The sequence below is a fragment of the Pochonia chlamydosporia genome, chromosome 2 (assembly GCF_001653235.2).
Source record: "Pochonia chlamydosporia 170 chromosome 2, whole genome shotgun sequence".
NCBI classification, from domain to species: Eukaryota; Fungi; Ascomycota; class Sordariomycetes; order Hypocreales; family Clavicipitaceae; genus Pochonia; species Pochonia chlamydosporia.
The window spans coordinates 1805717-1830466 of NC_035791.1; the positions used below are offsets into that span (position 1 = coordinate 1805717).

At 51.5% G+C, this 24750-nt stretch overlaps 10 protein-coding genes across 10 annotated transcripts; 5 read left to right on the forward strand and 5 right to left on the reverse strand.

Moving 5' to 3' along the window:
• Positions 1 to 196: 196 nt before the first annotated feature.
• Positions 197 to 2518, reverse strand: VFPPC_02683 (hypothetical protein; the record flags this gene model as incomplete). Its single annotated transcript, XM_018282291.1, has 1 exon — positions 197 to 2518. The coding sequence occupies one exon, from the start codon at positions 2516 to 2518 to the stop codon at positions 197 to 199; it is 2322 nt and encodes a 773-aa protein (XP_018146708.1).
• Positions 2519 to 3720: 1202 nt separating this feature from the next.
• Positions 3721 to 3912, reverse strand: VFPPC_15548 (hypothetical protein; the record flags this gene model as incomplete). Its single annotated transcript, XM_018293301.1, has 1 exon — positions 3721 to 3912. One exon carries the CDS (start codon positions 3910 to 3912, stop codon positions 3721 to 3723), a length of 192 nt encoding a protein of 63 aa, XP_018146709.1.
• A 584-nt stretch (positions 3913 to 4496) lies between these two features.
• VFPPC_17581 (hypothetical protein) lies at positions 4497 to 4892 on the forward strand (the record flags this gene model as incomplete). Its single annotated transcript, XM_022429277.1, has 1 exon — positions 4497 to 4892. The coding sequence occupies one exon, from the start codon at positions 4497 to 4499 to the stop codon at positions 4890 to 4892; it is 396 nt and encodes a 131-aa protein (XP_022285696.1).
• Positions 4893 to 5175: 283 nt separating this feature from the next.
• On the forward strand, positions 5176 to 6036 carry VFPPC_17580 (cytochrome P450; the record flags this gene model as incomplete). Its single annotated transcript, XM_018282292.2, has 1 exon — positions 5176 to 6036. One exon carries the CDS (start codon positions 5176 to 5178, stop codon positions 6034 to 6036), a length of 861 nt encoding a protein of 286 aa, XP_018146710.2.
• A 519-nt stretch (positions 6037 to 6555) lies between these two features.
• Positions 6556 to 9027, forward strand: VFPPC_02685 (pre-mRNA splicing factor cwc22; the record flags this gene model as incomplete). The annotated part of the gene is made up of 1 exon (XM_018282293.1): positions 6556 to 9027. One exon carries the CDS (start codon positions 6556 to 6558, stop codon positions 9025 to 9027), a length of 2472 nt encoding a protein of 823 aa, XP_018146711.1.
• A 169-nt stretch (positions 9028 to 9196) lies between these two features.
• On the reverse strand, positions 9197 to 11953 carry VFPPC_17579 (beta-mannosidase; the record flags this gene model as incomplete). Its single annotated transcript, XM_022429276.1, has 3 exons — positions 9197 to 10314; positions 10379 to 11769; positions 11826 to 11953. The coding sequence occupies 3 exons, from the start codon at positions 11951 to 11953 to the stop codon at positions 9197 to 9199; spliced, it is 2637 nt and encodes an 878-aa protein (XP_022285697.1).
• A 1378-nt stretch (positions 11954 to 13331) lies between these two features.
• On the forward strand, positions 13332 to 15523 carry VFPPC_12630 (C6 transcription factor; the record flags this gene model as incomplete). The annotated part of the gene is made up of 2 exons (XM_018290428.1): positions 13332 to 13522; positions 13621 to 15523. 2 exons carry the CDS (start codon positions 13332 to 13334, stop codon positions 15521 to 15523), a joined length of 2094 nt encoding a protein of 697 aa, XP_018146712.1.
• A 918-nt stretch (positions 15524 to 16441) lies between these two features.
• Positions 16442 to 17053, forward strand: VFPPC_02687 (hypothetical protein; the record flags this gene model as incomplete). The annotated part of the gene is made up of 1 exon (XM_018282294.2): positions 16442 to 17053. The coding sequence occupies one exon, from the start codon at positions 16442 to 16444 to the stop codon at positions 17051 to 17053; it is 612 nt and encodes a 203-aa protein (XP_018146713.2).
• A 190-nt stretch (positions 17054 to 17243) lies between these two features.
• VFPPC_02688 (tRNA-dihydrouridine synthase 1) lies at positions 17244 to 18902 on the reverse strand (the record flags this gene model as incomplete). The annotated part of the gene is made up of 2 exons (XM_018282295.1): positions 17244 to 18686; positions 18762 to 18902. 2 exons carry the CDS (start codon positions 18900 to 18902, stop codon positions 17244 to 17246), a joined length of 1584 nt encoding a protein of 527 aa, XP_018146714.1.
• A 1048-nt stretch (positions 18903 to 19950) lies between these two features.
• VFPPC_02689 (protein BNI4) lies at positions 19951 to 22445 on the reverse strand (the record flags this gene model as incomplete). The annotated part of the gene is made up of 4 exons (XM_018282296.1): positions 19951 to 19998; positions 20069 to 20445; positions 20524 to 21433; positions 21522 to 22445. The coding sequence occupies 4 exons, from the start codon at positions 22443 to 22445 to the stop codon at positions 19951 to 19953; spliced, it is 2259 nt and encodes a 752-aa protein (XP_018146715.1).
• Between the last annotated feature and the right edge of the window lie 2305 nt (positions 22446 to 24750).

Sequence of the window (24750 nt, forward strand, 5' to 3'; positions counted from 1 at the left end):
TTCATCGACCTATCTCGATTCATCAGCTTTGTTTCCTACCGATATCGCAATATCCTCCTACGTAAGACATGTGTCCTCCGACCATTTCATTCTTATTATTTGCGGCAATTTTCCTTTACATCATCATCTCCGCCACAACCAAGTCCGTGTCCATGTCCTTGCCCCGTGCCACATCCGTGGTCCCTTGTTTGCTTGTCTAGTCGTCATACGCAGCCGTGCCGCCACTGTTTCTCTGTGAGCACGCATACTCTTCCGTTATCTCCCTGTTGATGGCGTGGTGTATACGACCGCTGCTGGAAAACTGGACACCAAGTATCTCTGCGTATCGCGATGTCACGCATCGGTATGGACTGTCAGGGTTGAAAGACACCTCGTAACTCAGCGCATTGTAAACCTCAACCCACGTCCTCCAGTCAACATCGGCACTGCGTACGCCCATTGGCGAGCAAGCTGCCACGGCGTTGCACATGTGGTAGTGCATCTTGATGCTGTCGGCAAACGTCCTGTTGGAAATTTGCCCCCACATACCAATGAGCTTCTGCATCTCGGGATGAACGTCGTCCGCCACGGCCAGCGCACTGAGATCGCGACTGGTGCGTCCAATCATGGTTTCTACCAGCCTCGTTCTGGCTTCTTTTGCCTTTGCAATATCCGTCGTCCAGTATTGCGTTCCGTCAGCTATCCATGACTCTCTGCTGTGGTAGCTAAGGGGTTCGTGTCCGTCGCCGCATGCAGTCAGGAGTCCCCATCGCGCAATGGTGATGTAGTACAGTTCGCTGACCAGGAACCAGATGTACCCAAACCCGTGCATGCGATCACCGCACTCACACTCGGCCAGCCGTCTGCCAATGTCGTGACACCAGTCGGCCATGTGGCAAATTCCTTCTTTGGTGTACAGCCGGCACATGTTGCCGCCCTCGCCTGCGGCTGTGTCCTCTATCAGATCCCAAAACTCGTGCAACGTAGCCACGCTCTCCAGAGCTTGGCGCACATACACGCAGGTACTGTCATACCAGCCTTTGTACGTCCCTCCGCCCATCTGGCACCGTAAAGCGACGTCAATGAATTGTGGGAGTGCGCCGTCGATCCACCGCGCGTCAAAGAGCTCTGCCGGCGACGGCAGCGGACCTTCCTCATAATTTTCGATTAGCCGTTGTACGATGACTTCGGCTGAGCACATTGACGACTCGATGTTGTAGTGGACGCCTCGGGGATTTATGAAGCTGTTGATGACGGAATCAGCCCAGCCGTGTGTTGCTGCTGCCTTGTCCGCTCCGTACTTGTCCGCATAGTCGGCCATGGTGAAGGCGTAACTGCCCATCATCATGTCAAAGCAATCATATCGCAGCCGACTTGCCACAATACACATGTTATAGTAACAGGGGCTGACGTCCCCAGCCCTTAGGAAATGCGGTATCGTCCGTGGCTGTGCAATAGACACTGCTTCCGCGCGGTGTCGTTTGGTGTTCTTGATCTTGACACCGTTGATGACTACCCAGCCCGGTTCGCCTAACTCTAGATGCGGCACAACCACCTCGGAAGGGAATGTGAAGGATTTTGGAGGTGCCACTGCCACCCCTCCTCCTGTGTAGAGGCTGTATTCCGTGATTTCGATAATCGTCGAGCCAAGAGGGGATACTTGCGCCGCGCGAGCCAGCATCGTCACCGTTTGGCTGCAGTCGTACAGCCTCTCGTCGCCTTTGAACATGCACAGGAATTGTCTCCCCAGGTCTTTTTTGTCATTCATTGTGTACTTTGGATGGCGCAACAGACCATGTTCATAGGGGGCAAAGCCGACACTAGCTCCCCAGTCGTCCGCGTTGGACTCGTCAACTTCACCCTCACACATGGCATCCTTTCTCGCAAAGGCCGCTTCATCATAGATGTGGTCCCAGGTCGCGGTAGTCCTCCAGAGCACCTTGCCATCTTCAGCATACTCCTCATAGTCATATAGACTATCGCAGCAAAAGGGCATGACCTCATCTCCAGGACTTGCCGACCTGACCTTCAGCTGCTCAGACACGCCTCGGACAAGCTCAGGCTCTGAATCTTTTTCGGAACCAGAAGCCTTCAAAGTGTCCGAGCGTGCGCCTAGTCTGCCATTGCCATTACCATGGCCATTGGCCTCATGCTTTCCCGGCTGTGAAAATACAGCCGTTGCAAGCGAATTTTGGTCCCATATCATCAGATCCATCTTGGTATGGTCGTCTGTCACGCAGATGCTTGCACTCAGGAGGCGAGCAAAATCTTGCTCCTCCTCTGTTCTGACTTCTGCCTGCTTTTGTAGCCTCCCCAGCCGACCAGTAACTCTTCTTAAGCCCTTGGCCGTGCTCCAATTACCACCGTACCACCGCGCAGTATACGCGCTGGTCAATCGGTGCCGTCTCTCACGCATAGCCACTAGTTGTTTATGCTTGAGAGCGGCCGCCTTGTGTATAGGACCAACATGACTAGAGCTGGCTCGCTGTCTCGTCTTGCGAGATTCACGAAGCCAGTTTAGGTCGTCCACTTTAGACATTGTGCCTTTATTGTTCTTAAACAACAAGTATGATATAAAGATTGATAAAGGAGAAACTTGCAAAGGTTCAAAGACGACGGCTGCTGTTGATACACAACTCCAGCAGCTCCATGGTAGGATAAAAAAAAACCAGGAAAGGGAAGTTATTTATGGACAAACCGCCAAGTTCTACTACAAAGCCATTGACATGACATGACAGCTCTGCCATTCGGCGACCTCTTGGAATTGCCGATGCGGTCTTTCTCATGCTCTTCCAAGTTGGCCGACACTTACATGCAGCTGCGGCCAGAACATTGAACCAGACAGACAACCAGCACGTTCCCACGAAGAATGCTAGCTTACTCCTCCCATGCTGTTGGGCGGGCCGTGACAGAGGAGGGGGGGCGCTATTCGTTAGTTCAGACCAGACTCGACCATGTAAGAATCTGTCATCTGTCATGTCGCCATTGCCAACATTTGGAGTTAGCCCTTCCGGTGAAGACAGAAAAAAGAAGGACAAAGCTGCGACAACATGACTTACAACGACCACACATGTCACACACACGTACATGACGATCCATCCCCAGCAAACCACACCGTTGAGAGACTGAAACTGATACCAAAGACAAAAAAAACAAAACAAAAACAAAATAATTCCCCGTGAAACATACCACATCCAAACAAGCAATGTAGGTAGATTCAAAGACAACAAGAGCTCAAGGTAAGCTCAGCGAGAATCATCCACTAGCATTCAAGTGGCGTCGTACGTCGCACCACGTCTTCCCTTGTCGATCGTCCAATCCCTCGGGAACGCCAAGGATTACGGGCATGTCGTTCCCTCATCCCCTGTGGATTATTATCCACTCCCTCGGTAACACTCTTCAGGAGCGAGAAGCTGTGATAGGATCCCCCGCTTTCTGCTCTGCTCACTGGTTTAGGCTATTGATGCACGCGTGTCTTAGCTGTAGCTTTAGCGCTCGACACCGGCAGTAGTTGGTGCCATAACGGGCGTGGCCATCCATCTCGTCTTGTCCTCTTTTTGCTATCTGAGCCATCAGCCGGGGGGTTTTTGCTTCGTTGTCGTGACATGACAGACGCCCGAGGTGGTCGGCAAAAGCGGCCCTGTGGCATAATATCCACAGTCATTTGTTTCGCGGCTTTTGCCCAACATTCCCCGTCGACGGACTCGGGTAGCAGTGCATGAGGTCGACTGATTTCGGTATCTAAGGGTTGTTTGAGGCTGGCCACGTTGGCTTGCTTTGGGTACGAGCTGGGAACATCGTGCCCCGTGTTATCAAATCACTCAATGGCCCTTTTGATCGTGTAACTTCGGTTTGATGCGAGGTTGTCGTGAGGGTGTTCTTGAGCTTTACACCGCATCTTTGCAAGCAGAGCTGGATGTGTGCGTGTTCCATATCACAGCTTGGAAGCACTGCCTCTCATGCACATATGCCAACCTTGTTCTTACTTCGCTTGCTAACTTTTGTGAAATTGGGCGAGAGGGGAAGGTGTTGATACTCATAGTTGGATTCTGATATTCAAAGGTCTCCCATTGCTACCCTTTCGTTACCACCAGTCCTGCTAATTTCTTTAGTCTTGGCCACTTGTCGCTTTGAAAAGCAATCTTACCCAGTCTCAGCCCCCGTCGTCACATCCAATTGACGTGTCCTTGGTGCACAATGATAGTCTTGCCTACAATTTCCTTGCAAGCCATACACTTCATTACTCTTGCTCCCCTTTTGCTTTCTCTGTACGTTGTGGGCACATGCTTTTACCGTCTGTATTTCGCCCGTGCTGCGGGCATACCGGGCCCATTCTTGGCCAAGATCACATTTTGGTAAGATAGCCCCTCTATTCCACAGTATCACCGTGTTATCCGTCCTTTCTCTCAAACTTTGTTGGTTTCTCCGTCAGTGGAGTAAAGAGTAATCGTCGTTCTAGGTATGAATTGTACCATGATGTCATCCGCCGTGGAGAATATGTCTGGAAAATCCAGGAAATGCACGAAAAGTATGGCCCAATAGTACGAATCAACCCCGAAGAAGTCCACATCAATGATGCCGACTACTACGACGAGGTGTACACTGGTGCTACGCGCAAGAGAGACAAGTGGCATGTGTTTGCACGTCAAACTGGCTGGCCTGAATCCGGCTTCGGTACGCCAAACCACGACTTACACCGGATTCGTAGGGCGGCGTTGAATCCCTTCTTCTCCAAGGTCAAAGTTCGCAGTTTGCAACCTCGGATTGAGAAGGTGCTAGACAGCTTGGCGCAGAGACTTGAGGGATTTCTCAACTCTGGTGAGCCACTGTCCATGTCTTCGGCGTATGCGGCAGCCATTAATGGTAATGATATACTGAGTGCATTGCTTTTCAAACGGAATGACTCGGCATAGCTAACACTGTGGTTAGATATTATCATGGATTACTCCTTTGGGTGGAGTTTGAACCGAGTGGCCGCGCCGGATTTTGACCCAAGTTTTAAGGAAGCTGGTGAGAGTGGTGGTCAGCTGGGCCATCTCGTAAAGCGAATGCCCTGGATCATTTCACTTGCTCGAATGATCCCTGACGAGGCTCAAGAATGGTTGCACCCCAAGATGGCTGGGTTCATTCGACTCAACAGGGTAGGTTACCTCCCTTCCATGCAGCCCAGCACACAAGAGTTCCCTGAGCTGTATAATGACAAGCAGCCATTGTACACAGAGCATCATGGACCACGTCTTTTCCATCTGTGGCTCGCACTCAGATGAACTTAGTAGTGCAAAAGAAGCCACCACAATATTCCACTCTATCGTGTCAAGCACTCTCCCACCGCAGGAGAAATCCCCTTCTAGACTCTGGCAAGATGCTGTGGCAGTCGTCGTCGCTGGCACACTAACCACGTCAACTGTTCTGAGCGTAACGACCTTTCATCTCCTCAGGCAACCCGCTACGTTGAGAAAGCTGAAAGAAGAACTCGCATCCGTAGTTGCGGATCCCAAAAATCTCCCCCCTAGTGCCACATTAGAAAAGTTGCCATATCTTACTGCTGTGGTAAAGGAAGGCCTGAGACTTGCCAACGGCGTGGCGACCCGACTTCCTAGAATTCCGGTAGACGAAACTTTGATATACTCTGTGAAGGAGGAAAAGGGGCGAGGTTGGGCTGCGCGGGAGCACAAGCTGCGACCCGGAACGCCAATTTCAATGACTGCAATGTTGATACACAGCTCGGCCAAGTACTTTGATGATCCTACGGTGTTCCGACCAGAACGCTGGATCGAGGATACGAGCGGGCGACTGGATAAGTATCTTGTGCCGTTTTCCCGGGGCACGAGACAGTGTGTTGGGCTTAACCTTGCTCATTCTGAACTTTACCTTGCTCTTGCAAAGGTTTTTAGTCAGTTTGGTAGTCGTGAGGCATGCATTTCTAGTGATAAAGCTTGTTTGGAGCTGTTTGAAACGGATTTTGATGACTTGAAGATTGTGGGTGATGGGGGTGCGCCGATGTATCGGGTTGGATCGAAGGGAATTAGGGTTAAAGTTATACCCAACTGCCTGTAGGATAGGGTTGGTTGGTGTTGTTGTGATGTCTAACGATATAGTAATGTGTAGGTAGATTTGGTGAACTTGGAGTCACCGGCTGCCAACGGGTCCGACGCTCTGCCCAGGGCCTGTGGACCTTAATGTCTGAGGTGTATACTTTTCAGTTAGAATTTAGTGAAGGTTTTAAACCGGTAATACAGTTTTTCGTGCTTTTTCTTTAAATTTTGCGACGTCGCAGATGAGGGTGATAGACCAACGAAATCATTGAGTGAGAATGTAAGTTAAAGTTGTAGTTTGATGGGCCCTCCAATGACCCATATAGAGTTGATCCGCCGCGACTGCAGCCTGTTGGTCCGTGCACATGATTTTTCCAAAGTCAGCCACCCAACTTTGAATCGGGCATGCGAATGCACGTAAAAGAAGTTGATGACCCGAACCTCTGAGCACCCCTACGCTCTCTTCTACAACCCTTTCCATCGCTCATCGCACCCGTCGCCGTACCTGTCTCTGCCGTCCAACATCTGAACTGAACTAGCGATGGCGTCCGCCGACGTGAGCATCCCGCGTCGTGAGCGCGAACGGGAACGCGGACCCCAACGAGAAGCCGACTCGTATCGTCCACCACCTCGCGAGCGAACACCTCCGCCTGTGCGAACCGAAGAAGAGAAGCAGGCTGCGGCTAAAGCAGAATATGAAAAACTTCTCAACATGCGGTCTGGTGGAACCTACATCCCTCCCGCGAGACTGAGGGCGCTGCAGGCGCAAATCACCGACAAGACCAGCAAGGAGTATCAGCGCATGGCCTGGGAGGCATTGAAGAAGAGTATCAACGGTCTCATCAACAAGGTCAATACGGCGAACATCAAGCACATTGTTCCCGAGCTGTTTAGCGAGAATCTGATTCGCGGACGGGGACTCTTTTGCCGATCCATCATGAAGGCCCAAGCTGCCAGTTTGCCCTTCACTCCCATCTACGCTGCCATGGCGGCCATTGTCAACACCAAGCTGCCACAGGTTGGCGAGTTGTTAATCAAGAGATTGATTATGCAGTTCCGAAAAGGCTTCAAGCGCAACGACAAGTCGGTTTGTTTGTCGTCGACGACTTTCCTCGCACACCTCATCAACCAGCAGGTGCAACACGAGATGCTCGCTGGTCAAATCCTCCTATTGCTACTGCACAAGCCGACCGATGACAGCGTGGAGATTGCCGTTGGTTTCTGTCGAGAAGTGGGACAGTACCTAGAGGACATGCAGCCATCCATTTCGGTGGCTGTGTTTGACCAGTTTCGCAACATCCTCCACGAGGCCGACATTGACAAGAGGACACAATACATGATTGAAGTTTTGTTCCAGGTGCGCAAGGACAAATTCAAGGACCACCCTGCTGTCAAGGAAGAGTTGGATCTAGTCGAGGAAGAAGACCAGATCACTCATCGAGCAGAGCTGGACGGCGAGATTGACGTGCAGGACGGTCTCAACATTTTCAAGTTTGACGCCAACTGGGAAGAGAATGAAGAAGCCTATAAAAAACTCAAGGCCGAAATTCTAGGCGAAGGAAGCGACTACGAAGACGACGACGAAGATGATGATAGTTCCGAGGGCGAGGAAGAAGACCAGGAGACAAAAGCCATTGAAATCAAGGACCAGTCCAACGCTGACCTTGTCAACCTCCGAAGAACAATCTATCTCACCATCATGTCCAGTGCCGACCCCGAAGAAGCGGTCCACAAGCTCATGAAGATCAACCTCCCCGCGGGTCAAGAGCCAGAACTTCCCTCCATGATCGTCGAGTGCTGCTCGCAAGAAAAAACATACACCAAATTCTTCGGCCTTATTGGCGAGCGTTTCGCCAAAATCAACCGCCTCTGGTGCGACTTATTCGAGCAGTCATTCGTCAAGTACTACGAAACAATTCACCGCTATGAAAACAATAAGCTTCGCAACATTGCTCAGCTCTTCGGACACATGCTTGGCGTTGACTCCATTGGCTGGCACTGCCTCTCTGCCATTCATCTCAACGAAGATGAAACCACCTCCAGTAGCCGTATCTTCATCAAGATCTTGTTCCAGAGCATAGTTGAAGAAATCGGACTGCCTAAACTCAAGGCCAGAATGGCCGATGAGACACTCCGTCCGAACCTTGAGGGCATCTTCCCCAAGGATAACCCGCGGAATATCCGCTTCTCCATCAACTACTTTACCAGTATTGGTCTCGGAGCTCTCACTGAAGAAATGAGAGAGTATTTGCAGAATATGCCGAAACCGGCTCTACCTGCTCCTGCGGCAGCAGACGTGTCTGATTCAGACTCAGTATCAAGTTACTCTTCCTACACCGGGTCATCATATTCATCCCGGTCACGATCCAGAACGCCCCGCAGAATTCGCGGCCGTTCTACATCTAGAACACCTTCTCGCATGGGGAGATCTCGTTCATACTCTGAGAGTAGATCCCGCTCGCGTTCCGCATCATACAGCTCAAGATCACGGTCAATATCGCCCGTACGCAGAGACTCATATTCTGCTTCACCGAGACGACGGGCACGATCCGTCTCCGGAAGTAGATCTCCCTCACCGGCACCCAGGGGCCGGGGCCGAGCTCGTAGCGCCTCATATAGTCGTTCTCCATCTAGAACTCGACGCCCATCTGCTTCTGTCAGCCCACCCCGTGGACGGGACCGCTCTCCAAAGGCCAGGCCACAGCGGCGCAACAGCTCGTCCTTGAGCAGTGCGCCTCGGAACAAGCGCAGACGGGACTCTCGATCTCCATCGTTTGACTCCCGCTCGCCGCCCGCCAGGAGAGCCAGACGAGATAGCCCTTCCCCTAGACGGAATGGGCGAAGACAATCGTACTCTGCGTCGCGGAGTAGAAGCCCCAGACGGGAGAGTAGGTCTGTTTCTGTGGACGGGCCAAGGAGGTCGCGGAGCCCTGTGCCCGCGAAGAGGAGGAGATATAGTGAGAGTGTGTCACGGTCGCCACCTCCAGTGAAGAGGGGTCGCCGTGGGGATTGAATTGGGAATATGGTTGTGGTATCATATTAGATTGATTGAAAGGGATGGCATCTTGTACAAATACGTTATACCATGAATGGGACATAGGTAATGGGGTGTTGAGTTGTTCAAAAATGCATCAATCGTGACTTGTAATATATATGTTGCAAACTATCTATCTCTATTTTGATTACTTTATCTCTAGTGACGCATCATCCGCGCCAATATACGTCCATCGCAACTTTTCTGCGGAAACGGGACCATCTACTGTAATGTCATGCTTGTCACCGGGCATAATGTCGAATCCATTATCGCTCAATTTCATGCCCTCTACTTCTTCAAACACGAATCCCTTGGTGGGTCGGTCCGCCGAAACAGTAACCTGATTCTTGGACGTGATGGAGAATGAGATTCCACGATCAGGCATATCCAAGAACTTGATGGGATCAGGCCATGCCGTGTCGGTGGCCACCACGGAGCCATTCACGGACAGAGTGGTGTACACTACATAGGGGTCATACTGGGTAACGTCAAAGGGCACGGTGTAGTCGTCGTGGTGAGGGATGGACGGTTTTAGAGGCTTGTTTGAGAATACCGTCGTGGTGGCATTTGGTGTGGCTGTGATGGATTCGGTGATACTGTCTGTGACGTCTTTTCCAGAGCGGATGGATATAAAACGTACTGTGACTTGGGCATCTACAGGCTGCACGTTGCTGCTTGCAATCCATACGTCGAAGGCGGATTGTCTCGCTGGCAGTGTCTGGTCGACCTGTCCTGTGCACAACTTTGAGTTCTCGTCGATGTAGTACCCTGTTTGTGTCCAGTCGTGGTAGGTCCTGGTCACACCGATATCGAGGGGTCTCAATGCTCGTGAGATGGCGTAATAGGCAGGTTTCTTGACGAGATAGTAGTCCACCACGGCCCAGGACATGGTTGGCCAGCAGTCGTTGAGTTGCCAGACGAGGACGCCACCACATTTACGGTCTCCTGCGGTTCCCCAGTCGCGACGCCAGGTCTTGTATGCGAAGCGCATGGCTTCCGCCTGTACGACCTGCGTGAGGTGGATGTACGAGGGGAGGTCGTACTTGAGGCGGAAGTTTTCAGAGACGTAGGTTGTCATACGGCGTTCGTTGAAGATACCCTTGTTGTGGAAGTCGATTGTCATGGAGCCTGGGTACAGTTGGGATGGGTGTGTGGTCATGCGCTGGACCGTGGAGAGATGAGGGTAGGCCTCCATGCCGAATTCACTGATGAAGCGTCCTCCTAGAAGAGATACTTCTTGGTATTTGTTCACGGCACCATGCCAAACTGATTGCTTGTTAGCAGGAGTGTCCTGGAAAGCTGGCTTTACGGAGGGGACTTGGTCACTTACGATTCCATTGATGAATGTCTCCCACTGTGGGATCAGCTGTGGGTTTGCCGTCACCCCAGGGACTGGACGGGTGGTAGATCATAAAGGGATCTTCCTCTTTGACGAGCTCCGGAAGGAAATGCTCATATAGGTATCGAGCTGGGAAGGTGGATTTGAGCCAAGAGTCTGGATCCTTGTTTTCAAAGTCGTAATCGAGTTTGTATCGCTCCTGGACTTGGTAATCCTCATTGTTGCCCGCCCATGCTATCACTGACGGGTGCCAGCGGAGTCGTCGAATATGTTGTCTGACTTCCACCTCAAGCGTCTTCATGTATGACGCATACGTCGGATAGCTAGCACAGGCAAACTGGAAATCGTGCCAGACCAGCACGCCCAGCTCGTCACAGGCGTCGATAAGGGAATCGTCTTCGTAAATGCCACCTCCCCAAACTCGGATCATGACTTGGTTGCCCTCGGCCATGAGTTTGATCCAGTCGTAGTAGCGTTTGGGGGAAATTGCTGATGAATACGAGTCGGCTGGAATCCAGCACGAGCCACCACCGAATACGTCGACATTATTGATGCGGAAGTAGAACGACTTGCCGTGGGCATCGGGCTCCTGAACGAGCTCTGTGCGGCGGAAGCCGATTAATTTGAATGTGGCATGTAGCTCGATGTCGTTTCGCACGATTGTAGCTTGAAGATTGTAGCGAGTTTGTGGGCCGTAGTTGAGAGGGTACCAGAGTTGGGGGTCGGCAATTTTGAATGGGACAGACACTTTGCCGTTGTTTGGAATGGTGACTTGTTCTTGAATGATGTTCTTGCCATCCAGTGTCAATGACACAGCCAGCTTGTCATTTGTATGGACTTGACCGGCAATGTTGGCGTAAATAGTACCTGAGCAAGTCTTCAAATCTGAAGCGACTTCGTTTTGAGCCCACACATCATCGAGGCGGGCAGTGTACTGCTCGAGATATACTGGCTTCCAGGGTCCAGCAGTCATCAGAATAGGACCCCAATCCCAACCCCAGTTGTACTGGGCCTTTCTGACAGCCACTCGACCAGCTTCGGTCTGTCTGACGAGAAAATTGTGCTCATGGCTATGTTCCTTGACAAGCTCTCTTCCACGAATCCAAGCGGAGTCAAATTCAATCTCCAAGACATTGTCGCCATCATGTTTGAGGTGCTCAGAAATGTTGACGCGGTATGATACAAACATGTTGTCTGTCTTGAGAATCTCTTTTCCGTTCAGGGCTACGGTAGCAAATGTGTCAAGGCCTTCAAACACAAGATCTGTAGTGAGATCTCCAGATGATGCCTTTGGGGTAGGAAATGACACTTTGTATTGCCATACTTTGTCGCCCACCCACTGGACTGCACGCTCATTGATGTCAACGAAGGGATCTGGGATTCTATTGTCCTGTCAGTAGTTGATTTGTCTTTCACTCAAGTGAGTTGGTAATCGTACTTTTTGTGAGCCAGGAGGTCCATGTGAATTTGACTAGGGACCTGTGAAACAGGAAGCCATTCTTCTGACGACCATTCCTGCTGCTTAAAGGTCCAGCCACTGGTGAGCTGTACTCGCGTGTGAGCCATCTTTGGTCTTCTCTTGGATTGCTACGATACAGTAGCAGTGACAAAAGATGAAGCAAATACTTTCTGCCAGATTGGTGACAGAGAAATATAGGTTATATCAAGGTGATAAGAGGGTCAAGCAGTCTCCCTCCCACTCACCCCCCACGGTCGGTGCCCACGGATGTGTCCATGATTGTGTAAACCGGAGCTCGGAAGCAGTCTTGACAGTCAAACGGATGATGGTCTCCCCCACGGCGGAGCTGCTGTCCCCCACATTGCGGGGACGAGGCTTGCTCGAGCTGATGTTGCCGGATCATCAAATTGTGATACGGGGCTATATGTTTCCGACGGCGTGGAACAGTGTGTCAGAGACGGAGATATGAAGGCTGCGGGGTTTCGAGTGGCCAATTTTGTGTGTATTCAGGCCGATGTGTCCTGGGTATTTAGGCTGGCGAAATGCCAATCATGTTGAATTGAAGGCGTGTGGCGGAAGGGATTGTGTGTAGGTCGTGAAGTTGTGCCCACTGACTATTTTACAGGGGGCAGCAGTTGGAAAAAGAATGAGGTTGATTGTTGAGAAAGGGAAGTCGGAAGGGTACGAGATCCATTGTGGATGTCAAGTCAAGACCGGACTTGAAAGTAATTAGACAAGTGGAGAGAAACTGGCTGTCGAATTCTGTGGACAGGGAGGAGTATTTGATGGTGCTACATGTACGAATTGATGCGTGGGACTTGGACTTCATGTTGGGAATTCAACATTGAAGTTTGGGTTGTTCTTTCCCTCCTGCCCGGCCGGTGCACGTGTCTGTCCAACTTTCCATCTTCAAAATTTCACCCTACACAGGTTCTCTAGTTGAATCTTGAGTCTGGCTGCCTGCCGAACGAGCAGTTCGATGTCGACAACAAGCCACATTCAGAATACCTGCAGGCTTGAGAGAAATCGACCAAATAAATCCATTCACTCATCCCCCCACATCTTCGTCGAAAACGCCCCTGTGTCCTGTGCTGGAAGTTCCGCCGAGCAGCCACATGCACCACCACTAGTTCGACCCGACCAGACCAAACCTCTCGAAGGAGTCAAGTTGCAGTGGACCCTGGTTTGGCCAAAGTCTGGGGATGCTGTCAATCAAATGTCCCTTGAGGTTGAGTCTCAAGTCTTGACAGGGCCTCGCTCGCTCAGTTCCTCAACTTGGTTCGAGCCACCGAGTAACTACATCACTATGCCAGGTCGTCAACTTCATCTCTCGGAAATGATCCCATAGTCCATTTTGCATACGCCGCGGTCGGCCAAATGCCGTCCAGCATCCAGTTGCCTTTTTCGATTCATCTTTATGCCAGGAGATCCTGGGCCTGCGGCCTCACCTAGAGCATGGTTCAACCATCGAGTGGTCGACGCAAAATGTCCAGCTCACAAGCATCCGCGACCTCACCGCCGCCGTCCGGACGCAAAGTGAACAGGTCGTGTATTGAATGTACTCGTCGCAAGATCAAGTGCGATGGCCGGCAACCATGCGGTAGCTGCGTCTACTACCACAATGCCGATACTTGCGAGTTCCGTCAACGCTCAAGGCGGAATGCCGTGAGCAGAAGGTACGCCAGTCTAACCCATGCAAAAGGAAGAAAGAAGATCAACAACAACAACAAAAAACACCTCACAACTGTACACATCTAACTCAACCTTGCCACAGCACCTTTGACAAGACCTCAGAACAGCTGAAATTGCAGTCCAAGGTCCTGGAGACCCTGTTCCCCGGCTCCAATGTCGCAGACCTGCTGGAAAAGAGTCAAAGTGAACTTCTCGAGCTGCTCAACATGAACAGCATACCTCCACATAATAACCTACAACATCAGCCTCACCTACCCATTACTCCAGGCCCGCCACCCATTCCTCCCCAGAGACAAGACGAAGACGGCCAGTTTGCCTCTGGTTCAACAGCCGACGAATCCGCTCCCATGTCTGAAAATGGAGAACCAGCCGAGGACCGGCAATGGGACGAATCCCTTGACCAACCTGCCACAGTTGCAAGCGATGATATCAACGCTCTTGGCTTGGCCGCGGATAATCAGCACGCGCGCTCTTACCTCGGTGTCACATCCATGAGTGCCGTGTTCAGGACCATCTTTCGATTATGCCCAGCCGCAAAGGAGCATACAGCACAATGCGCAAGAGCCCTGACCGCAGTGCCAGCACAAGCACAACTGGCGGTTCCTGTTCTTGGCAGGGATCCAGCGCTCGGTATTTTGAGGGAACAGCGCTGTATCGACTTTTATTTCGAGCACATCCACCCTATTACTCCATTCCTCGACGAGGAAGACTTTCGAAGTCAGTATGCTTCTGGTACTCGACAGGATGGTTCCTGGATGGGACTGTTGAACATGGTGTTTGCTTTGGGTTCCATTGCTTCCGGGAGCGAGGGCCTTCATGAGCAATATTACCGAGAAGCTCGCTCATTTACTGGCCTAGATAGCCTAGGATCTGGGAACCTTGAAAGCTTACAGGCTTTATGTCTCCTTGGCGGCTATTACTTGCATTTCCGCAATTCGCCCAATATGGCATATAGCATTCTCGGCGCTGCCCAACGAGTAGCCATTGCGCTAGGCTTGCACCGTGAGCCTCGGAAAGCTGCTAATATGACCGATCCAGCGGAAATAGAGTCGTACCGAAGGCGCGTCGAAACTAGGAGACGGACGTGGTGGGCTCTGTTCTGCCTTGACACATGGGCCTGTATGACACAAGGACGCCCAACCTGCGGCCGGTGGGAAAGCAGTACTATGGACACGTACTTTCCCTCTTGCCTCTACCCGGACGATCAATGCGCCATTTTGCTCCGTGCTAACATTGAATTTTGTCTGATATTCGAACGGGTTCAGCATCGCTTCGCCCAGTTTAGCCGGCTATCAAACCAGGAGGTCCTGGCCGTCGACGCCGAACTACAGACTTGGTATAACAGCCTACCCCAGGAAACAAGACAAGTCGACAATGCGCCTCAGCGTTTCCGATTCGCACGGGAGTTAATGAAGACGAGATACTACAACGCTCGCGTTATTCTCGCTCGATCACTCATACTATACATGGCCCACGACTTCAAGCGCAAAATCAGAGACCTCGTTCCTGAGCAGCGCCAAATACTCGATCATTGCTGTTCCATCTCCTCGGAAGCAATCGATTCAACAGCACGATACTGGACCCCGAACCGTATTCATGTGTGGAACCTGGCATGGTACCTTTTCCAGGCGTGTACAGTGCCCCTGCTCAGCATCGCCATTGAAAGAAATATGCAGCAGCGCCAGCAAGAACAGGTGCCATCACCAGCGTCAGACAGAGTTATCTCCTGGCAGACAAGTTTGGCCAAGGCGCTGGAGACATTTGCCGAAATGCGGCCCTGGATGCGCGCCTCTGATCGTTCTCCGGATATTGTATCTGCCTTGTACGAAGCACTTACAGTGGTTGGGGGAGGGGATGACCAGACACCTTCTGCTACGGACGGCAGCTTGGATCTCTTTGGCTGGTGTGACGAGCAACTTACTGAGATGGATTGGGGGGTGTTTCTCGGCGATGAGACTTTGGCAAGGGGGATGTATCCGATGTGAAATGAGATACAGATGACGGTGTTTGCCGGTGTTCTTAGAATGTCTATGGATGGCTGAGCTGCAATGGCAATTTCGGATATCAACTCACTTGCAAACACTTCTGAGCAGAATGTGAGGCCAAAGTCAGTCAACTCACCAAACCCGAACGGCTATCTGCCCCGTTCGCCTGTCAACACTCTATAAAACCCAGCCCGTTGGTCAATCCTCTCCGTACATGTGCAAATATACTATCCCGCCTTTGTCTGCAACCACGAGCCTCAACGTTTCGAGGTTAAATATCCCTCGCTCTATCTCAACATGGCACGCAAGCCCCAGTCAATGGCAGGCAAATTCGGCTCCATGAAATGCAAAAATCCTAGCCATTTCAGAGAAATCCGGGTCTATCGCAGAACAATACGATGCGACAGCTGCCACCGCCCTACTACTTATTGGCCCAACATTCGCCGCAGTAGAGTGACGCTCTTCAGGTATGGCAACAGGTGAGCACGAAATACGCACCCCCGTATTACATCGTCATATCTATGAAGTCTTCTAACAGTTCGATAGGATCGTTCGACGCGGCTATCCACCGCGGGGTTGGTACGGTCGCCCTAGAGGGTATAGGTTCCGCGCTTCAAAGAGGAGCCAGCCTGGTGGTTCTCAATCGCGTTGTGTAAGAGCTTCGCAGAAGGGGATAGCAAGTCTTGAGAAACAGACTGGGCAGAATGGAGACTCTAAGGCAAATGAGAGAAAAAGCAATGATATGATGAAGAGGGCTGAAGTTTAAGAGAACAAAGATCAGGACAGTAGTTGCAAAGACAGAGAAATGATGGCAAGGAACCAAAGATACGAAGTCTGTCACTTCCAAATACAGTAGTCAGATACCTTACTATTAAATTCAGCAAGAAAAATGCCACTTTTCCCAGATATACAGTATCCATGACACCGCAAATCTTCCATTCAAGAATCCGAGCAAGCCCGTCGAAAGACTTTCCACAGCGGAGCATAACGCCAACAACCAGGCAGCAACATCACTATCAACACACAGAACTACAGAACCCCCCAACTCCCAACAATCCACTCCCAACATCAAACATGGCAGAAAGAATCCAAAGACTCCTATCAAACTACCCATTCACAACCACGGCCCTCGGCACAGGAACCATCCTCATTGCCCCGGTGCTCGTTGCGCTTGGAGGCCACACAGCAGCAGGTATGCTTACTTTGGTCTCATCTACCACCAAGCTAATTATTCCAGGGGTATTTGCGGCGGCAGCAGCAAACAGCGGGCATGGATTTAGTTTTATGTCTGTATTGAAGGGCGTGGGGTGGGTGTTGGGCGGGATTGCGCAACAGCTTGGGGAGCTGGTGTTTGGGATGTTCATGGATGGTCTTTTTGGGACTGGTCCAGTTGGAAGAATTAAGAAGAGTGGGCTTGAGGAAAGAGATGTGAGGATTCAGACTAGAGATACAGAGAGGGAGAAAGATGAGGGTGAGAAGGAGGTGGAGGTGGAGGCTGGAAAAGAAAAGTTGGACGGTATCTGTCTGTAATGTTGTTGAAGGAACACTATTGCAAGTTCAGACCAGAGACGAGCGGGTGTAATGCGTATAGTTTCCGGTGCATTCATATCAAAGTCGTGAGATGAATACAAGTTATAAGCCATAACCAATCACATAAATACCATTCCAACATGCTCATAAATATTCATCTATACTGTATCAGTACACTCAGGTATATTGTCTACCCAGAAACAAGCTCATCCCTCGCCTTTATATCCTCCTTCTTCCCCTCTTCTCCCTCACCACCACCACTCTTCTTCTCAACCCCCGTCTCCCTCGCCTTCGCCTCCAACTCCTTCTTGGTCAACCGTATCGCCCCCTTGGCCAACGCCTCCGCCGGCAACGGCCGAATAATCGGCTGCGCAACCCACACAGGCCGCTTACACCTCCTCACCGTGCCCTTTGAGCTCTCTCCCTCTGGTAAATCGTCCGTCTCATCGCCCAGCTTGTCCAGCTCTTGTTGGAAGCTCTTCCCGTCGGTGGCCTCATATTCTATTAATTCCTTTGCGACTCGTCGCTCTACTGCTCCGAGAACCCTTTCGTACCCCTGTATACCATCTCTGCGGCTGCGGGCCAACATGTCTCTTATATCGGTGTGCTTGGAAACAAAGTGTCGTAACAGGTGGAATAGATGCGGTTGCATGGCTGTCAAATTCGGTGAAGCCTCGTCGCGTTTTCCACCGTCGGAATCCTTCTTGCGGCGCTTTTGAGGGCGTTCCTCGGATTCAGCTTCTTGGGCTTGCTCTTCTAACCAGGCTGTGTCGTCTCCTGGGATGAACAGCGGTCGTCTGACGGGAGGTTCGACCCCAAGGGCGTGTTTGTGCAAGATATCCAGATATCGGCGCGTGATGGCATCGACTCGCCAGCCGCCATTGCCGTCCCTCCCCCTCCAGTACTCTCTCCCTTCATCCCCTACAGTCGGCGGTTTCGCAAAGAGCGCAGGATCACTCAGATTTCCCTCCGCACTCATCACACCATCGGCCCCTGTGGCAGTCAGACACTCGTCAATATCCCCACCCTGTAAAATGTTACCATTCGCAAAGATAACAGTTTCTGGCGGCAGGCTATCTCTCAGAAACCTCAACATCTTCCAGTCTGCCACACCTGTCAAGTGCCCCTTTTGCTCCCTTCGTCGTCCATGAACCGTTAATATCGACGCACCAGCCTTCAAGACGTTCTGCGCATACGCCAACGTCTTCTCTTTATCCTCCAGGATGCGAATCTTGGCTGTCACAGGAACAGAAAGTTCCTTGTGCAACGTGTTGATCAGCCGAAAGATCAAGTCCTGATCTTCTTGTAGGAATGCGCCGTAGTGACCCTTGCGCGCAATACCTTGCGGGCAGCCAAGGTTCAAGTCGACCGCGTCGCAGTAGGGAGCGACTTGCTTGGCCGCAGAGAGTAGAGCTTCGGGGTCGTTGGCGCAAAATTGTACGAAGAGAGGCCGGTCGATGGATGGGTTGCCGTCGAGCCAGGGGTCATGTGAATCGGGCTTCGTAGATTGGAAATGGGCTCTGCGGTACTTGATTTCCTGAGAGAAGAGACGGGCGTGAAACATGGGCGTATAGGCCAGCATTTTCTTCTTTTCCTCTTCAGTGAGAAAGGATCGCGTGAGCATTCGCCAGGCCTGCAGATGCAGTTGGTTTGGTCAGAATCCAGCAAACCAGCAAAGTTGGGATTGACAGCATCATGGCGCACATACAAACTCGGACTGGTCCACCATTGGAGCTACAATATACTTGGGTTTCCCAATGCTCTCGTAAAACGCTCTGCCATGCAACTTTTTCCTTCCCTGGGTGGCATCGGCTGTAGGCGCACCCTGTGTTGTATCCGTGGTCGTCATGGTCGCAAATCGTCGTGCAGCAACCGGCTGCCAAGTCACAACGTATCGAAGAGGAGGAAGGAGGCAGATTTGCAGGGACAGACCAGTCCGCTTCCAGGCCCGCTGCATAAAGAAATAGGGAAATCCTACCCCGATTGTTGTAGTAGGAGGGCAACGGGACTCATCTAATGCAATCCGTTCATAGAATTGATACTTTACTTAAAAAAAAAAAAGTTGGGGAGGTTTCCATCGCCCCACATCTGACGGGCATCAAATCCAGACGCCATCAACCAGACCCTTCACTGTTGTGGAGCAGCTTCAGTGGAGCAGACCTGATTATTCTTTCGAGCAACATTGAACTAAACAATGCATCACCCACGGTTCAAACAGGACACTCCAGAGCTACAAATAAATGGCCATTCCAACCAGACTAACGCGCCAGGCTCTAGCCATCATGAAGCGAGCGCCGTAATACCAAGGGAGCCCGACGAATCCTCAATGCATGTATGTATTGCTAACGTATTATGCTCGTCTTCTCTCCCAAAACACATGAATAGAAAGAGTTTCCCAACGCACCAAAGACAACAGTTCTAACGAAATATAGCTCAACAAAAGTAACTTCATTCAAACTCTCCGCACTGATCGCTATACACCACTCGCTATTGTATTCTCATTGCCTCCGCCAAGTTGAATTCTGCAAGGTTGTGTTCAAATCCGGCCGCTGCAGTCTGCCAACAAGTCATTCCTTGACGAGACTCGATGACACGCTTCGAAGCCCAAATCCTCCTTCAACGCCTGCTGAACCCCTCTATCCGTCCATGATCGCTCCATAGCGTGGCCGCCGCAATATTAATGACATGTTTATGACTCTTTGGGGCTAAACGCCCCGCCTGGCATGTTGAGTTGTGACAAACTTGAAAAAAAACGCCGTCGACACCGTACTATGCTGTCCCTGAAACGCCGGCAACTGTAAATGTGAAATGAATACATGGCTTGTTTGGGGATCCCAAGTCCCGTCGTTGAGAACCTAATCAACTACAGTGTTTCCCATGCTCTGAGTATTGCATCATCAGAAAAAGTGAGTGTAAATCTTGGAGTTCTCGTGTACTTCCATTTCCTGAACGACTCGTTAGCTTCTTTTCAAGTCTCGCGAAAGCGAAAGAACAGGTTTGCAAAATCCAACGCACCATCTTGAATGAGTTGAGTTCTTCCTTAATCTGCTGCGCCAGCAGAGGAGTGAGCCGATTGCAAGTGGCGATTTCACCCCGGCGATCGTATTCCTGGCTTGGCCATGTATCGTAGAAGATGATACGGGGCGAGAATGTCGCATTACGCTTCGCCGGCGGCGTTCCTGACTGGCTGTCTTGGCGTAGCCGCAAAGCAGACATGAAGTAATCCTCACTACCGATGGCGATCGAGCCAGTCCTCCTATGACCGTGGGTCTCATCGTTTGGCGTACTCGGTGCACTTGAGATCGGTGAGTCGGCAATGGCCGGAATGTTGGGAAGAACCAGATCCGGCGATGTAGACTCTTCTGTGGGTTTCACTGAAGGGCTACCGGCTCCTACAAAGTGAGAAAAATGCTTCGTTAGCTTCTGGCAAAACTGCAAACAAAAATCAATATTTCGGTCCAAATACTCACGCTTTAAAATACCCTTTCTCACAGCTGCAAGCACTTCGGCGCGCTCCTTATCACCACCGACAATGCTCTTCCGCTGCTCTCCCGCAGAGCTACCAAGTCGTTCGCTGCCGGTTTCCGGTACGTGAGCAGCGTCGATTGAGTTTCGCTCAAGGCGTGGGAAGCCAGTACCTCCATTGGCGGCATGGGGCTCCGCTGTCACGTTGACACGCTGCGTTTCCGCCTCAACTGTGATCATAGAAACAGCTGCCTGGCTTGCCTCTGGTGCAGGCGGATCAGGAGCAGGGACGCCAACAACGGACTTTGGTCTGAAAAGGCCAACAAGAGATCGGGTGCTTTTCTTCATGCCACGACCCATCTTGCGAATCATAATTGACGCAGATGAAGCCGTAGACGAAATAGAGAGATTGTCCGTGGACCCAAAGAATCGCCCGCCATAGATGCTATTTCCAATTCCACCAGCCTCTTGTGCCTGGGCAATACGTGCCTGTTCTGCATCGTACGCCTCCTCCTCGGTGGGTTCTTTGTGAAGTTTAGAAGGTTCTGCCTTCTCTGCCTCTTCTGCTGCCTTTCGGAACTCGGCGGCGCTACCAAAGGAGAATGCTCGTCGCAACCGGGACGTTTTGCTCTTTCCCTTGCCTCCCTTCTGATTAAGCGCAGCCAATTGCTTTGCTGCAGGTGAATCAAGATTCGCCGTGGCGCCAGCCGCCGACGACGCCGAATCTTCATTGGCGTCATTTGCCATCGTGGCCGGCTTGGACAGAGGTGAGGGGCTGTGAGTGCGCTTAACAACATCAGACGAAGAGCCTCGAGCAGGCACGCTCAGCATCTTTTGATCATTCTTGGCCGTTGTTTCATCACTTCCCAGTAAAGAGGGGTTACCTGTGGGGGTGGGCACGTTACGGTTGGTCGCCTGCACATCAACCCTTGTTAGCACAGATTACATGCATTCACACGACCTGATTGGGTAGGTCCAGGATAATTCAAGAATAATGACTTACAGAAGAAGGTCTGGAGTGGCTGCTGCGGGTTGAGGCAACACTCTCTGAACTTCCATTGCGAGAATGAGAATTGGTCTGCACGAGGCGGGCCTGTTTACCCTCTGCGCTGTCACGCGAGATGGGTCTTGCGTTTCCGATTTCTCTGGTTTCGATTGTGTGGACGCTGCGTCGACGCATTCTCATCGCATCGTCTTGGCTTGCTTTCCTGTATTGTTGAAGGTCATCCATCGAAGACACGGACACCAATCCTTGATTGGCAGACATGTTTGACGCAGAATATCTTCTATTGGCCTGATATGCTTGGCTTGGAGGCACCATGGATGGGCTTGGCGGAAGCGTTGTGCTCTGGGATCGGTTATGATGAGATGACTGAACCGTAGTTGTCCGTCTGTATCGATCTGGGCCGCTCTGCTTGGTAGAGGACGAGAAAGATGGCTGTGTTGATACAGACAAGAAGGATTGGGGTCGTGCTGCTGGTGATGTAATCCGGCCCGGTGTCAGAGCTGAGTCGTCCCGCGAGCCACCATAGCCCACGCCGAAAGAGTTCGAGTATCCCATCGAATTGACTGAGGGACTATTCTGCGTGGCAGGACGATAACTCATACCAGAGTCAAAGGTCTGCGACGTGGGCCCTGTGGGCGATGAGGCAGTTCTATACGTCCCATATTGCTGCCATGACAAAGTTTGGCTCAAGTTTGGGGTACTTGAAAACGCAAAAGGCTGCGCAGGGACAGAACCGCCTCTATATCCAGAAGATCCATTTGAAGTGTAGGCGGATCTTGGAGCCTGTGAGTTGCTCATGTTATATGGATGGCTACCGTGCGACTGACTGGGCGCCATCATGCCACCGGTTGACGAAGGGCGAGTTTGAAGCATAGTGGCAGTGGGAGTCTGGTGCGTATACGTCTGTACCAACGCAGCCATACTTCCTCGACAAAGTTGCCTGCTATGATGCCAGGGAGATGTTTAGTGTGTTGTGAACAACGCTGGTCTGTTTTTTGACTCTGATGATACTGGACAAGTTGCTGACCGTAGAATCGCTACGTACCAGCTTCAAAAATCGAAACGGTACGAGTACAAAGAAGGGGTTTTTTTTGCTGAGGAACACAAAGTAAGTACAGGTCTCTCAATAGGGTTTCGCAGCGTTTGAAAGAGTGAATAGGCTAGGCTGAACACAAAGGCTTAATGGTGAAGAAGTAGGCAATAAAACAAGCTTCAGAGGCGAAAGAAGTACGTTTGTTGCAGAAATTGCTAACCTTGGGTTCCGTGTGTTGCTGTCCGCCAGTGGAAAATGTTTGTGGCAGCTTTCGCTTCCGAAACGCGTACGAGCAGAGTATCGAGTGGTTCAGTGGGCGTTTTCGGGATTCCGGTATACAGGAAGGGAAAGAAAGACCGAGAACGAAAGGGCGATGGAATCAGAGAGGGACGCCAGCGACCAAATGAATGTGTGAAAAGTCAAAACGAATGTTGTGTCGAAATTATCTTCACTCCAACCGACAGATCTCCTGTCTGTATTTCTCTTCAACCTCGATGCCGATGTTTTCACAACGAACTAGGAGTCGAGTAGTAACGAGGAATGTGCCAAAGAGACACGAGGGAAGATTGAATCTCTAACTAGGTCCAACGGAACATGTGTAGATATTGTATCGATTGCGACCGACTCGAGTGATGGACTAGAATGATCGCCCGTTTTCTCGCTTCTGTGAGGGGAGAAGGACCACGAGAAGCGGTGCAAAGCTGTTACGGGTTCGACTTGGAGCAATGGTAGCGGAGGCACTTCACTGCAAGCTCGGGGCGGAAGACGTGGACAAAGGCGAAGGACAAGACAATGCAAAAACCATGCCAAGTCGGCGTGTGTAACGCAACGCAACGCAACGCTAAGCCTAGAGACGCGGAGATAAAGATCGAAATGGGAAAAGAGAAGAGGCACGACACGAAGAGTTGAAACCGGAAGAGGGGGGACGGGATCGGAGGTGATGCAGCGAAGAAAGGGGTTCACGCCAGAGGGATTGAGCTTCTGGAAGGAGTTCTTCGCGTGCTGGCGGACCAGGGCTGAGAGGTGGGTGGAAAAGGAAGGGAACAACGGGAACAGGTCAAGAAGGAGAGATGATAATGGTGATGAAGAATGAGGATGAAGGAAAGAAGAACAGGAAAAAAACGTCGACAAGACTGTGGTGTGGTGGTGATGGGATGGGATGGATGGAAGGAAAACAGGTAAGTGGATGGATGGACTTTCGCCCTGGCCGTGGACACCACTTGAGATGTTTTGGGGGAGCGGGGAGCTGTGGAAAGGTCCAGCCAACGTCTGGTTGGAAGTGTGGACAGGCAGGCAGGCAGGCAGGCAGACCACAGCAACAATGAAGCAGCACAGGCTGCTCTGGAGAGAAAATCCAGCTGGAGCAGACCAGACCAGACCAGCCAGACATGGACAGCTCCAACCAGGAACAGCCTGCACAGCAACCGGACAGCAATCTGGTAGCATCCATTGGAAGCAGTCAAGCCTGGTGGCAGCAGCTCCAGCGGGCCAGTTGAGTGGCAACGGTTCAACTTGGCCGGGACCTGAACTAACCGGGCTTGAGACAACAAGCGTTGGCGGGTGTGGCAACTTGCTCCGGGCTTGTGAGTGAGGGATGGACGCCAGGAAGGAAGCTCCAGGAACTGTGCCAAAACGCCTGAAAGGGAAAGCCTGGCGTCGTCCACAACACAAATGCAGTTGATGGTTTCGGCGCTGTGGCGGCGCCTACTATAGTGGTACTATCCACTAAATATGGGCAGCTGGTGGGGAAAGTCAGCACCTATCTCTCAATGGAAGCGCTGTGTGGTGCTGTTCAGTGCTCTAGCTTAGAACTGTTCACTTGAAACTTTCCAACCTTGGAAGCGAGAGTTTGGAAGGACGAAGCAGGCATAAACCCTGAGCTGCAGTGTGGAGTGCTCGGCTCAGTGCCACCCTCCACCAGACCCCTCCCTGGGACGCGCCGAGTCTTTGGCCCTTTGGAGAGACCAGGCCTTGGTGTCTTGTCTGGTGGTGATCAGAATGGAGTTCACGGCCGGGTGCTGACAAGTTCCACCGCCTTCCCAGGTTCAGGCACACAGCTTGCAGACCAGACAACAACCTGATGCTCGCCACACCACGACTTTGCATCAGCATCGCGTACACGTATCCACTCGATTCGACCAGAACCCGATGTGCAAAGTTTAACTGGTTGCGAGTTGAGCTCCTTTCCTTCCT